The 13,272-nt window shown below is 45.1% G+C and overlaps 1 protein-coding gene across 20 annotated transcripts in view; it reads left to right on the top strand.

Annotated features, from left to right (window-relative positions):
- Positions 1–13,272, top strand: part of Kalrn (kalirin RhoGEF kinase) — a 724,529-nt gene that overhangs the window by 614,682 nt on the left and 96,575 nt on the right. For 11 of the 20 annotated variants that reach the window (XM_045147196.1, XM_045147195.1, XM_045147193.1 and 8 more), the window contains 3 exons: positions 1,669–1,952; positions 3,181–3,285; positions 7,050–7,145. In XM_045147196.1, the coding sequence (XP_045003131.1) occupies positions 1,669–1,952; positions 3,181–3,285; positions 7,050–7,145 (485 nt within the window). The remainder of the gene's footprint in view (positions 1–1,668; positions 1,953–3,180; positions 3,286–7,049; positions 7,146–13,272) is intronic. The other 9 variants (XM_045147191.1, XM_045147188.1, XM_045147205.1 and 6 more) reach the window with 3 other exon arrangements.

Here is a 13,272-nt window from a genome sequence, read left to right as displayed (position 1 = left end):
AACTCACAGCCACTTTCTCCCCTGAGCTCTAGATGAGAGCTAGCTGCTCATCAGCTTTTCCACTTCACAAACTAATGGGCACTCCAAAGTTCCTCTTTCCATGATCCACCCTACCTCAGGAAGCTCATCCCAATACTTGCTCAGTGCAAAAACCAACCAGTCCTGATTCATCTTATGGATATCTCATGCATAGTCTTTCAGAAAACCTTACTGGCCCCACTGTTAAAATCTATTCAGAATATGATCCCTTCTAATAACCACTGGTACCACCCTCTTTCAAGTCACCAACATCTCTCCGCTGGAAGAGTTCAGTGGCCTGGACGCCATCTCTCTGTTTTCACTACCTAAGTCAGAAGTCACAGTGACCTTTTAAAATGTAAGGTAGAGCTGGAGATATTGCTTAGTGGTTAAGGCACTTGCCTGCAAAACCTAAGGACCCAGGTTTGATTCCCCAGGTGCCCATATAAGCCAGATGCACAAGGTGGCACATGCGTCTGGAGTTTGTTTGCAGGGACTAGAGGCCCTCATGTGCCTATTCTCTCTTTCTGTCTCTCTCTCTCTCTCTCCTTAGTAAATAAAATATAAAATATTAAAAACTATTTTTGAGCCGGGTGCACACCTTTAATTCCAGCACTTGGGAGGCAGAGGAAAGAGGATCACTGTGAGTTCAAGGCCACCCTGAGAGTACATAGTAAAAAAAAATATTTTTAAACTGTGTTCACTGTGGCTCCATCTTCCAATGGGGTTTCTCTCTAGGTAGAAGTGAAAGGCATAACTCGGGTCCTACCTTGACTCTTCTATTTGTACATCTTCTGCTTGCCTAGAACACCCTTCATCAGATGGCCACATGGTTTGTCCCTCGCCACCATTAGGACTATCCCTAAATGTCAAGTCATGATACTTTCCCCAACCTACTGTTTAATTGGCACCCTTTTACCTTCTCCAACTTTATTTTTTCTATTTTTGTTTTTAAGTTTTTATACATTTTTATTTATTTATTTGAGAGTGACAGAGAGAGAAAGAGACAGGTAGAGAGAGAGAGAGAGAATGGGCACTCCAGGGCCTCCAGCCACTGCAAACGAACTCCAGTTGCATGCACCCCCTTGTGCATCTGGCTAACATGGGTCCTGGGGAGTCGAGCCTCGAACCAGAGTCCTTAGGCTTCACAGGCAAGTGCTTTACCGCTAAGCTGTCTCTCCAGCCCTGTTTTTTTGAGGTAGGGTCTCACTCTAGCCCAGGCTGACCTTGAACTCACTGTGTAGCCTCAGGGTGGCCTTGAACTCATGGCAATCCTCCTACCTCTGCCTCTTAAGTGCTGGGATTAAAGGTATAAGCCACCATGCCCAGCTCCCAACTTTATTTTTTAATATAGCTCTTCCTTCTGTCTGTGAGACTTTACTTTTTTAAACCCACTGTGCTGTTGTCACAGACTATTGTACTTCTCACCAGATTATAATTTCTGTGAAGGCTTTTTCTCCTGCTCATTCTTGGTAACACAAAACCAGAATGGTACCTCCCGTGTGAACTGAGTCAGCCTCGGCTATTACTTTTGTCACCTGACCTTCTGCTTTGTGCCCTAGCTTCCTGAGAATCGAGCAGGCTTACCCTCCAGTGAGCAGCCTGCCTTGTCTACCTCTGATGTTCCGGTTATCTGTTCTTCCTCCTCAGATGCATACTCTCATTCCTCCAGTGAAAATGGAGGCAAGTCCGAGTCTGTGGCCAACCTGCAATCTCAGCCCTCCCTGAACTCCATCCACAGCTCCCCGGGTCCCAAGCGCTCCACCAACACCCTGAAAAAATGGCTGACGAGTCCAGTGCGTCGACTCAACAGTGGGAAAGCAGATGGAAACATCAAAAAGCAGAAGAAAGTACGGGATGGCCGGAAGAGCTTTGACCTGGGATCTCCCAAGCCTGGGGATGAGACAACCCCTCAGGGAGACAGCGCTGATGAGGTACTTAGCAGTGCCCCAGGGCCCTGTGTCCTCTCCAGAAGGGGATTCTGACATGCCTCCTTGAGGCCCTGTAATCAAGCCAGTCTCCAGCAATCTGTCATCTTTAACTTCTTTTTGTTCTTGAGATGGCTGGTTTGATTTATGACCCACTCAGGGGCTGACCAGCCCCAGCAATATCAAGCAGACAGAAACCACTTTGTCAGAGCTGGAGATGGGCCTAGCCAGAGGGGAGGCAGTTGATCCCCTGCCTCCACTGAGGACTACATCAAAACTGGGCAGACTTGCTTAGAGTCAGAATGAAAGAATGGAGACTGTGCTCTGAAAGCAGAAGGCTGGGCTGCAGGCAAGGGTCGGAGCCACACTCTGTATGAAGGGTGCTGCGGAGGAACAGCTAGGAAGAGTGGATGAAGGTGACAATAGGCCATGTTTCAGCTCCAGGAAACTTTACTGGGGGACCTGGAGATGATAGTAGGCCTTCATGAGAACTAATACATACAAATTCTAGAAGGTCTCAGAATTCCAGACTTCACATCAGTCAGAGAGAACTGGGTGTTAGCTAAAACGTTAGGCTTGGTAATGTCTGAGGTCTTACAAAGCTGAGATTCTGTGATTAAACTATAGGGATGTATCTTGGTGGTGGAGAGGAATATGATACCTGATGTACATATATATGGCCTACTATAATCACTGGCAAGGCTAAGAAAATCTTCCTGATGTATAACCAGATTTCCCCTTGTACCTGCTATTGTTCAAGCTGGAAATGGCATATAGCCTGTGAGATTTGATTTAACACCCTTCAGAAATTCAAAAATTAGGCCACGCATGGAGACATATGCCTATAATCACTATATTCTGGAGGCTGTCACAAAAAAAGATCATGAATTTAAGGCCAGTCTGGACTATACCACAAGACCATATCTTAAAATATTCATGTATGTGTGTGTGTGTACAGAGGAGAAAATTGCAACTGAAAAGATAAAGGTATATTAAGAGGTAGCCCTTCCTCTTAATGTATTTTTCCCCCCAAGCTGACCTGAAACTCCCTCTATAGTCCTAGGCTGGCTTCAAACTCACAGCAATCCTCCTACCTCTGCTTCCCAAGTGCTTGGATCAAAGGCATGCGCCAACACGTCCGGCCTATGTACTTTTTTTTTATCATAACATGTCCTAAACTTATTGGCATCTTTTACTATGTGAAACAGTAACTAATGCTGCTCTTTTGTTCTAGAAGAGCAAGAAGGGTTGGGGTGAAGATGAGCCAGATGAAGAGTCGCACACCCCACTCCCGCCACCCATGAAGATCTTTGACAATGACCCCACCCAGGATGAGATGGTAGGACCTCTGCTTTCTCCCTGGAAAGTGCAATGTAGAACGTATGAGATTTCATTTTCTGTGTATGTGTGAGACCGAGACATGCCGCTTTTAGCTCTTTCCCCACTTGAATGCTGGTCAAATGGATTCCATGTGGGTTTGCTAAGTGTCCTCTCCTATAATCCTGAAGGCCTGATTGCATTCTGAGCAGGCCTTAAAGAATCTCCCTGGGAACTTGTGTTGTTGAGACAGAGTAGTGGTTCTGTGCTTGAGGAGAAGGATTCTGAAAGGAAATGTTTGTCTCCCAAAGAAATCTGTTGGTGGTTCTATGTGGCAATCACTTTGTTATGCCTGAGTACTTAGGTTTTAGTTGTCTTCTGTGTTCAACTCTAAAACCGAATTACAGTCACCTCCAGTCAAGCCATCATAACATGCGAGGTGGAAATGATGTAAAGGGGAGAGTTTTATCCAAGGTGGCAAGGAAAGCATGCCAAAGTGTCCACAAAGTTCTCCCTCTTGCTGGTATATGGCGTGTCCAAGTGCACTGTGCCTCTCTAATGCTCTGCTGGTCACTCTGTTCTGGGACAGAAGCCTGTCCTGACTTCTAAGCACTGACCTGGGACATGGGCTGCCTTCGACGTGTGGACTGTCTTTTCTTAGAGCCATGCCTTCATGCTTATATCATGGTTTGTACTGTGTCTCTTAGACTCTGGAGGCTGAAGTGGGAGTTCCAGTATTGTTGCACTTCCCATTTATTTCCAGAACATCATTTTGTGGTGGTCTTGGAGCTTGCCTAGCAGTCTCTTGGGCTGTCTCTGTATTCCTTCTAACAGTGAAGAAGCTGCCTCTGAGTAGGTGGCCCGGCCTGTGTGCACAGGAAAGGAACCTTCTAGGCTGTTTGTGGATGGTCCAGCATTTCTGGTGACATCCCAATTCTTATTTTGATTCTGTCTGCTTTGCATTTGGTTGTCACAGTAATTATTCAAGGTCCTCTTCTGTGTGCAGAAGAGAGGCTGTCCAGTAATAGGACATTAACAGGGTCCCCCACGGGTCTCGCCCTGAGAAGCACAGTTGTGGCTCCTGCGGTGGTGTTGGGGCCAGTCCCCAGGGCGAGCACTGTGACTCAGGACTGTTGGGAAGGAAACAGTAGGAAGGATGACACTGTGCCTGCTGAACTCCCAGAGGCAGAGATGCCAGCACTTGACCTTGATGTGAGAATGAACCAGTTTTCAGGGTTTCCTGAGGCCTACCCTTGTGAAGTGTCCTATAAACAGTGATAGTGAGCGTGGGGGGAGGCCTCTCATGCTCTGAACGTGCAGGCATGGAGGAGCCATCTGGTGTAAGATAGAAAGGTCATGAACCCCCGCCTTCTACTTCCCTCAAACACAGCTTGTTTGGGAGAAATGGATGCTGTATCATTTCTGGATAATTTCTAACAGAGAGTGCTGACTTGGCCTACACATCTGTATGACCCTTATCATAGCCAGAGATAGTCCCCGAACTCTCCTTAGACCAGCTCACTTATTTGTTTTGCTTTTAAACATTTAGATTCAGAATTAGTCCTAGTACTCCTAGGAAATTGACTTGGATTTATTAAAATAATTTTATAACTGTTTAAAATGCATTTTAAAAAACTTGTTACTGGGCATGGTGGCACACACCTTTAATCCCAGCACTTGTGAGGCAGAGGTAGGAGGATCGCCATGAGCTCGAGGCCACCCTGAGACTGCATAGTGAATTCCAGGTCAGCTTGGGCTAGAGCAAGACCCTACCTCAAAAACAAAAAAAGTGGGAGCTGGAGAGATGGCTTAGCAGTTAAGCGCTTGCCTGTGAAGCCTGAGGACCCCAGTTCGAGGCTCGATTCTCCAGGACCCACGTTAGCCAGATGCACAAGGGGGTGCACGCATCTGGAGTTTGGTTTGCAGTGGCTGGAGGCCCTGGCGCACCCATTCTCTCTTTCTGTCTGTCTCTTTCTCTCTCTCTCTGTCTCTCTCAAATAAGTAAAAATTTTTTAAAAAGTTTTTTGTTGTTGTTGGTGTTGTTGTTTAAAGCAGGGTCTTACTATGTAGCCTTGGCTGGCCTTGAACTTGCTGCAATTCTTCTGCCTCTGAGTACTGGAATTATAGGTGTGTGTAACGTATAATTTTACCCTCCGTGCCGTCTGTTCTTTGTTCATATACATGGATGTTGTGTGATTATGTCTATGATGGTGTATCCATTGCTTTGTCAAATCCCATTTCCTAAAATCTTACAGGTTTTATCGTTATGGCCATAATGTTAATGACCAAAGAATTGTTCAGTTATTTAATGTTCTGTAATTTGCCTGGCCACCTCCTTTGTGGGCACCCTGATAGGCTGTTTCTAGTCTTTGTTTCTGTAAGATCTGCAGATCACTGTGTGCATACAGCATCTGTGCTTGGAAGTTCTCAGAGTAAGATTACCAGATCCAACATGATGACCTGGTTTTCCAAACCATTAACTTTTTCCTGTATTCCCCCAAAGAGGAAAAAGATAGCCCAGGCTGACTTGGAATTCACTATGTAGTCTCACGATGGCCTTGAACTCACAGCAGTCCTCCTACTTCTGCCTCCCAAGTGCTGGGACTGAAGGCGTGCGACATGATGCCGGCTTGTTCTATCTTTCTAAGCTGCATTTATCTGATTCCCCTATACCTCCCCCCCTACACACACATAACAGAAGCAAAGACTGAGAAGTAACTATTAGTTTACATCATGTGTTTCCTTTTTGAAAATCTTGCCCTAACCTAAGGGGAGAAATTCAAAGCCAGAACAAGGCCAAGACGTTTATCTTTGTTTGCCCAGAGTCATTACACCCATGTCCCAGCCTGGGAACACCACTGCCCATGGCTCTGATCCTCAAGGTAAAGGTGTACACACGGATTCAGAGCTAGCCATTTCTCCCCCCTTAACCCCTTCCATCTTTCCCTCAGATGGAGAGAAGAAGGAAAAATCAAGCAGATCAGCAAACAGAGTGATACTGTCCCTCTGTGTGCAGGAATCCCCAAACCACTGAACAGTAGCCGCTGATCAAAGCCGCAGGCTGGAGCAGGAGATGAAGGACACAAAGAAACCCTGTTATTGAGTTTCCCTGTTCTTCGAGCAGGATAGTCCCTGGGAGCCCCAGCATGTGATACAGAACTCTGTAACAATAGAACTGTTGCAGTGTGAGGGCCTTACTGGGCCAGTTATATGTGATAGAAGAGAGAGAGTGTGTGTGTGTGTGCGTGTCTATGTGTGAGAAGAAAAAAGAGAAAGAAAATAGGAGATATCTAACTTGCTAGGCTCTACGTGCCCCGCCCCCAGATATATTAGATCATATTACTGCTGTAGTAAGGCCATGACTTCAGACCATTGGAGGCTGGAGTTTTAATTCCTTCAGACCCTGGAATAGCAACAAGCTTCCAGGACAAGCTGACGTCATTTACCCTCAGAGCAGTTCCCAGTGCCCTGCTCTCAAGAGAAGCAGCCCTTGCCTCTTGGTCACCCAGGGACCCAGTGGCCCTTCCCCTCAGCTCCTTTGGAGGCCTTCTTAAGGAGACCCCAGGCCCACTAACACCTGGTCTCTGGCCAGAATTCCTAACAGGGACAGACAAGCCTACCTACACACCACCACCCACCTTCCCTCATTTCCTTCTGTCACTTCTAACCTCTAAACAGACCTGTGCTTCCATGGCCTGCCTTGAGCTTTGGACTTTCTGGTTTGCTTTCTAATTGCTTTTCCTCATTCCTTGCTAATCTGCTTTTCCTTTGCTGCCTGTCTTGCAGTCCTCCTCTTTGCTAGCAGCCTGGCAGGCTTCCACGGAAGTACCTACTGCTGCAGACCTTGTCAGTGCAATAGAAAAGTTGGTCAAAAACAAGCTGGTAAGTGGGCGTCCTGGAGGCAGTTGTGTGTTTCTCACCTCTGTGTGGCTCCCAGGGCCTTGGATCAGTCCTCCACGATCCTATTCGTACTTACTCTTCTTACGGAATTATCTCAGGTAATGATGGTGTCTGAAAAGCTGTGTCTCAAGGTCCTTTGTGACTTTATTTGGGACTAGGCATAGGTATAAACAGACACTTGAGGATTGTGATATTATTGAAAGGTGAAAAAGTAACCAAGGCAAACGAGCTTGTCCAAGAGCCTTACCTACAGGTCCCCAAGCAAGTGACATTCAGCACTGACTGATGTTTGTCTGATTAGCTCTGAAGCCAGTGCCCTGGGCTGCTGATATAGCTCAGGATAGATCTTCTGAAAACACTGGGTAATGTTATTTGGGGACCTTCTAGTTTACAAAGATCAGACCGCTGACCATAAAGGGTTATGGGCAGGCATATTTTGGATAGCTTGCCACAAGAAATTAAGGGACCCAGAGAATACTTTCATCATAAGGGGAAAATAACATAAGCCACCAACAGCTGGCCTAGCCCGTGACTGTTGTATGGGTCACTGATATTACTGGAGGGTAGGACTTTGGCACAGTCCTGAAAGGCTTTTCTCTGGACACCTCACTCGGACAGAGTTGTCCCTCTGCTCCCATGTTTTTCTGACTGTAAGCTACAGGACAAAAGTCGGAAGCTTTTTCCTCTCTTCCTCTCTCATCTGTGTCTCTGGCTTTTCCTACAATTCTTATTAGAATAAATTCCCGTGCTTCCACCAGACTTCTGTGGGGAAACCTTGTTAATCTTCAACATTACTCTCTTCCATTTGGCCCAGAAATTGGAAGAAAATGGTGTACCCACTCTAAGGCATGCTACATGATCGTTTTGATTCCAGTAACTACCTTTTCAGATATCCTAGCTGAAAGTACAAAAGAGATTTAACACATAAGATGTCATTTTCCTTCCTAATTAAAAAAATAAAATCAGGCTTGAGAGATGGCTTAGCAGTTAAGGCATTTTCCAGCAAAGCCAAAGGACCCCGGTTTGATTCCACAGGACCCAGGTAAGCCAGATGCACAAGGGGGCACATGCACCTGGAGTTCGTTTGCAGTGGCTGGAGGCCCTGGTGTGCCCATTCTCTCCCTCCCTCTCCTTCCCTCCCTCCCTCCCTCCCTCCCTCTCTCTCTCTCTCAAATAAATAAAGAAAAAATTTTAAATAAAATATTTTTAAAACATGATCAAGTCAGGCATGGTGGTGCACACCTTTGATTCCAGTACTCAGGAGGCAAAGGTAAGAGAATCACTGTGAGTTCAAGGCCCCCCTGAGACTACATAGTGAATTCCAGGTCAGTCTGGGCTAGAGCGAGACCCTACCTCAGAAAAAAAAAAAAAAAATTCAAATAAAAAAATTGGGGCTGGTGAGACGGCTCATTGGTAAAGTGCTTGCCACACAAGGATGAGTACCTGACTTCTGATTCCTGAAACCCACGTAGAAGCTGGATACTGTAACTCTGGCATCTGTAATCTCAGATTACACCTGTAGCAAGAACGGAGACAGGGACAGGAGAATCCACCAGATACTCACAGGCCAGCTAGCCTAGTACATGGAGCAGTGAGTGAGAAACCCTGCCTCAAATGAAGTGAAAGGCCAAGGACCAACGTCCAAAAGTTGTCCTCTCACCTCCACCCCCATGCCATGGCACATGCACACCCACACAAGCACACATGCATGCACACACGTGCACACACATGCACACCACAAATTGCTTTAAAAAAAAAAAAAAAAACCTAAATGGTAACTTTAGTAATAAGTCAAGCTCTTAGAGGCTGTCTAATTTCCTGCCATCTCTACCTGCCCTCCTGGAAGAGTTAAATTCTCTTTTAAGCAATACATTGACATTGCAATATCACATGCTTGTTTTCCTCTTTCAAGTTTTTCTTCCTTTCACCCCATTTCTCTGGAATGTTCTCCTTATTTTTGCTTGATCATAATGATCCTTCAAGGTCCCACTCAAATGTCTTTCCACGAGGACTTCTCTGACCAGCCTAGGCCAAATTTTCTCTGAAACGCCACAGCAATAACCAAAGCCAAATGCTTCCAGGGATAGCCCTTAGATGGCCTTGTTGTGTTATTTATTGTTAAAATATCTTCATGTTACCATTTGAAACTTACTTCTTTGCCTCCTAAGTTATTTTCCCCATAAGATCCATATATTATTTTCTTTCTCCATTAACATAGGAGTCATTTATACTTAGTGGGTTTTTCATTAATACTTGCTTCCAGAAATCATATTTGCTTATATTTTGGCTTACCTTTCCTCTGTTACTTATCACTGCTTACCTTTGTACTGTTGATAGTCCCTCTGATCCTCTGGTCTGTGTGATCAGAGGGTCTAGTGTTAGACATGTGAGCAAAGACATTGAGCTGTCCTGTAAGAAGAGCAAATTTTCCAGAAAAGAGGGGATATGGGTTGGCATTGGAATTCACTGGCCCTGTACCAGCTCTCAATAAATGGCTACTAAATAATAATGAAAAAAATCTTTGGGCTAGAGAAATGGCTTAGCAGTTAAGGCATTTGCCTATGAAGCCAAAGGACCCAGGTTCGATTCCCAGGACCCCATGTAAGCCAGATGCACAAGGAGACACACACGTCTGGAGTTCATTTGCAATGACTAGAGGCCCTGGTATGCCCATTCTCTCTCTGTTCGCAAATAAATAAATTTAAAAAAAAAATTTCTAATCCTGGCTGGAGAGATGGCTTCGTGGTTAAGGTATTTGCCTGTGATGCCTAAGAACTCATGTTGAATCTCCAGGTCCCACATAAGCCAGACACACAGTGATGCAAGCATGCAATGTCACACATGTGCACAAGGGGACACACACATTTGAAGTTGGTTCACAGTGGGTGAAGACCCTGGCATGCCCATTCTCTCTCTCTAAATAAGTAAGTAAATAAATAAACAGACATCCTTTCTGTGGTGATTTTAACATATGAAGGGTTTTAACTTCGGCAAACAGTTACTGCCTGAGGCCTACAGTGAGCCCCAAATTGCAGAGGTTTCTTTGGCTTAACATATAAAACAAAGCTCATATTAAGAAAAAAGTAAGAGGATGATGGGTGAGGGGGAAATAATAAAAAAAAAAAGAGTAAGTGGCTAGAGAGATAGCTTAGCAGTTAAGGCACTTGCCTGCAAAGCCTAAGGACCCAGGTTTGATTCTCTAGGTCCCACATAAGCCAGATGTACAAGGTGGTACATGTGTCTGGAGTTCGTTTGCAGTGACTAGAGGCCCTAGTGCACCCATTCTCTCTCTCCCCCTCTTTCTCCCACCCTCTGTCTCAATAAATAAATAAATAAATTATTTTATTATTTAAAATAATATATTATTTTAAAAAGAAAAGAGTAAGGGGCAGTGGTTCAGTTTACTAGAATCTTCTCACCAAAATTCACTTCTTTTCTTCTCATCTCACTGTGAGGCAGTGGTGAACAACCTGCAAACTGAAACTAACCAATATGTGAGAATATTCAGTGGCATCTTTACCAAAAGTTATTCCAATTTCTTATCAGCTTTTTAGCTGAAAAGAAGAAAAGAGCTCTTGAAAGTTCTGGGATTTTATTTGACAAAGTACAACAGCATGAAGGCTGCCAAAGTAGCCGGTAGAATCACAAACGTACTTAATAAAGCTTCGGTGTCCAGGTGAAGAAAAGTAGCGGTTTGATCGCACTCACAGAACTTCAACTACGCCCATCAGGGAGTTGTATGTGAGTGATAATTTTATTCTAAATTTAGTAGTCTAGAATGTTCTTGAAAGAACTGCAAGGGCCTTGGAGGAGTTAACCAGTACAATTTGGTCACTTTGGAAGAAAGTGAGAGTGTGTCTGGGGAACAGTCAGGCTCCCTGAATGAAGGATCATTCTGCCTCTTGCTCCAAAGGGCAGAACCTGGACCTGAAAGTAGGATTAAGGAACCCTTTCCAATTCAGAGGCTTATCCCATTTGATGGGACCATCTGGTGTGCTGAGACTCTCGTCCAGTCTTTCCATTAGTTGCTCAAACAGTGGCACCAAATTCTGTACTTGGAGTTCATTTGTCCTCCTAGCTCTACCTGAGGCCATAAGATCCCATGCCTCCAGGTCTCAGACCTGCCCCCAGGAATTCTCAGTCCCATGGTCATTGTCGCACGTAGGCTTCCACCTCTCTCTGTGTATGTTGGGGAATGGAAGTAGGAATCTCTTGCCAGCAGTGCAGACAGTCCCTGGGGATCCCCATTAGTGTGTCCTTCTGGACCTAATGGACACTGCAGAGGTCTTACCTTCTGGCCTTGGCCTTTATAATAAGCCTATACATTGCTTTACCAGAAGATGTTTGCCCACCTCCCCCAGCAGACCTAACATCATGCTTCCTCTGAGTTTTGTATTAAGGTGTTACCTTTAACTCTGAGCTACAAATACTACCTCTGCTTTTCCTGTGTGGCTTTTTGTTTTTGTTTTTGTTATTTTGTTGTTGTTGTTGTTGTTGTTTTGGGTTTCTTGGTTTTCAAGATATGGTCTCACTCTAGCCCACAATGACCTAGAATTCACAGCGATCCTTCTACCTAAACCTCCTAAGTGCTTGCATTAAAGGAGTGTGCCACCACATCTGGCTCTCCTGTGTGATTTTTGTTTGTTTGTTTGTTTGTTTCTTGGTTTTTCAAGATAGGGTCTCACTCTAGCTCAGGTTGACTTGGAATTTACTACAAAGTCTCAGGGTGGCCTCAAACTCACAGCGATCCTCCTACCTCTGCCTCCCAAGTGCTGGGATTAAAGGTGTGTGCCACCACACCTGGCTTCCTGTGTGATTTTTGATTAAACACTTTTATTTAGAACTGTAGATGGCTGCTGCAAATCAAAAGACCTAAGTTTCAGTCCTGCCCTGCTACTAATGACATCTCCCACGGAAAGTCTGCTTAACAGAGCAATTTGGGATCTGGAGAGATGGCTTAGTGGTTAAGGTGCTTGCCTGAGAATCCTAAGGATCTGGCTTACATGGGTAGTATTTGGCACAGTACCCACATAAGCCAGATGCACCTGGAATTCATTTGTAGTGACTAGAGGCCCTGGCACACCCATTCTCTATCTACCTCTGTGTGTGTGCCTCTCTGTCTTCCCCCTCTACAATAAATAAATAAATAAAATATTTTTAAAGTAATTTGGGGGCTGGAGAGATGGCTTAGTGGTTAAGGTCCTTGCCGGTGAAGTTTAAGTTTAAGGACCCATGTTTGACTCTCCAGATCTCACATAAACCAGATGCACAAAGGTGAGGCAAGCGCAATGCTGCACATGCCCACCAGGTGGTGTAAGCATCTGGAGTTTGATTTCAGTGGCTGAGGCCCTGGCATGCCAATTTTCTCTCTGTGTCTCTCCCCCCCCCCCGCAGTCTCCCTCTCTCTCTCTCTCTCTCTCTCTCTCTCTCTCTCTCTCTCTCTCTAAAATTTAAAAAAAAAATTTTTTTTTAAGTGATTTGGGCCAGGTGTGGTAGTGCACACCTTTAATACCAGCACTAGGGAGGCAGCGGTAGGAGGATCGCCATGAGTTTGAGGCCACTGTGAGACTACATTGTGAGTTCCAGGTCAGCCTGGGCTAGTGTGAAACCCTACCTTGAAAAAAAAAGTGATTTGGTCTGTTGTGCCTCTCCCTTATGCATTTATTGGTGATGATGCTGGTAAATCTGTCCACCTAAATCTAATCTCAAGGGAGTAACGATGATTGGGCAGACATGACTAAGCTTTGTACACTGATAAGCAGGCACCTACAAATGTTAGCTCTTAGCCACCTCAACTGCCTTGTGTTGTCTTTATCTTCCATGACTCAGTGTAGTGCTGGAAACCATGCATTTGTCAGCCAGTGGATTGGCAGCTGGGAGAATACTGGGGAAATTATTTAGCAGACAATATGATTAGGTTTTATGCTTCAAATTTAAGGAACAATAAGCCTCCTGGCCATGTCAGACTCTCATGTGTCCATAAAACTGTGGCCCGGAGTCCCATGAATCTTCCATCTGCTCGGCACAGACGGCTGAGCCTCCAGGAAGAAAGCACGAAGCTCTTGCCGAAAGTTATACACCAAAGTAGTTCACTCGGCTCCAATGGCCA

The sequence above is a fragment of the Jaculus jaculus genome, chromosome 4 (assembly GCF_020740685.1).
Source record: "Jaculus jaculus isolate mJacJac1 chromosome 4, mJacJac1.mat.Y.cur, whole genome shotgun sequence".
In the NCBI taxonomy this organism is placed as follows: Eukaryota; Metazoa; Chordata; class Mammalia; order Rodentia; family Dipodidae; genus Jaculus; species Jaculus jaculus.
This window is presented reverse-complemented; position numbering and strand designations above follow the sequence as displayed.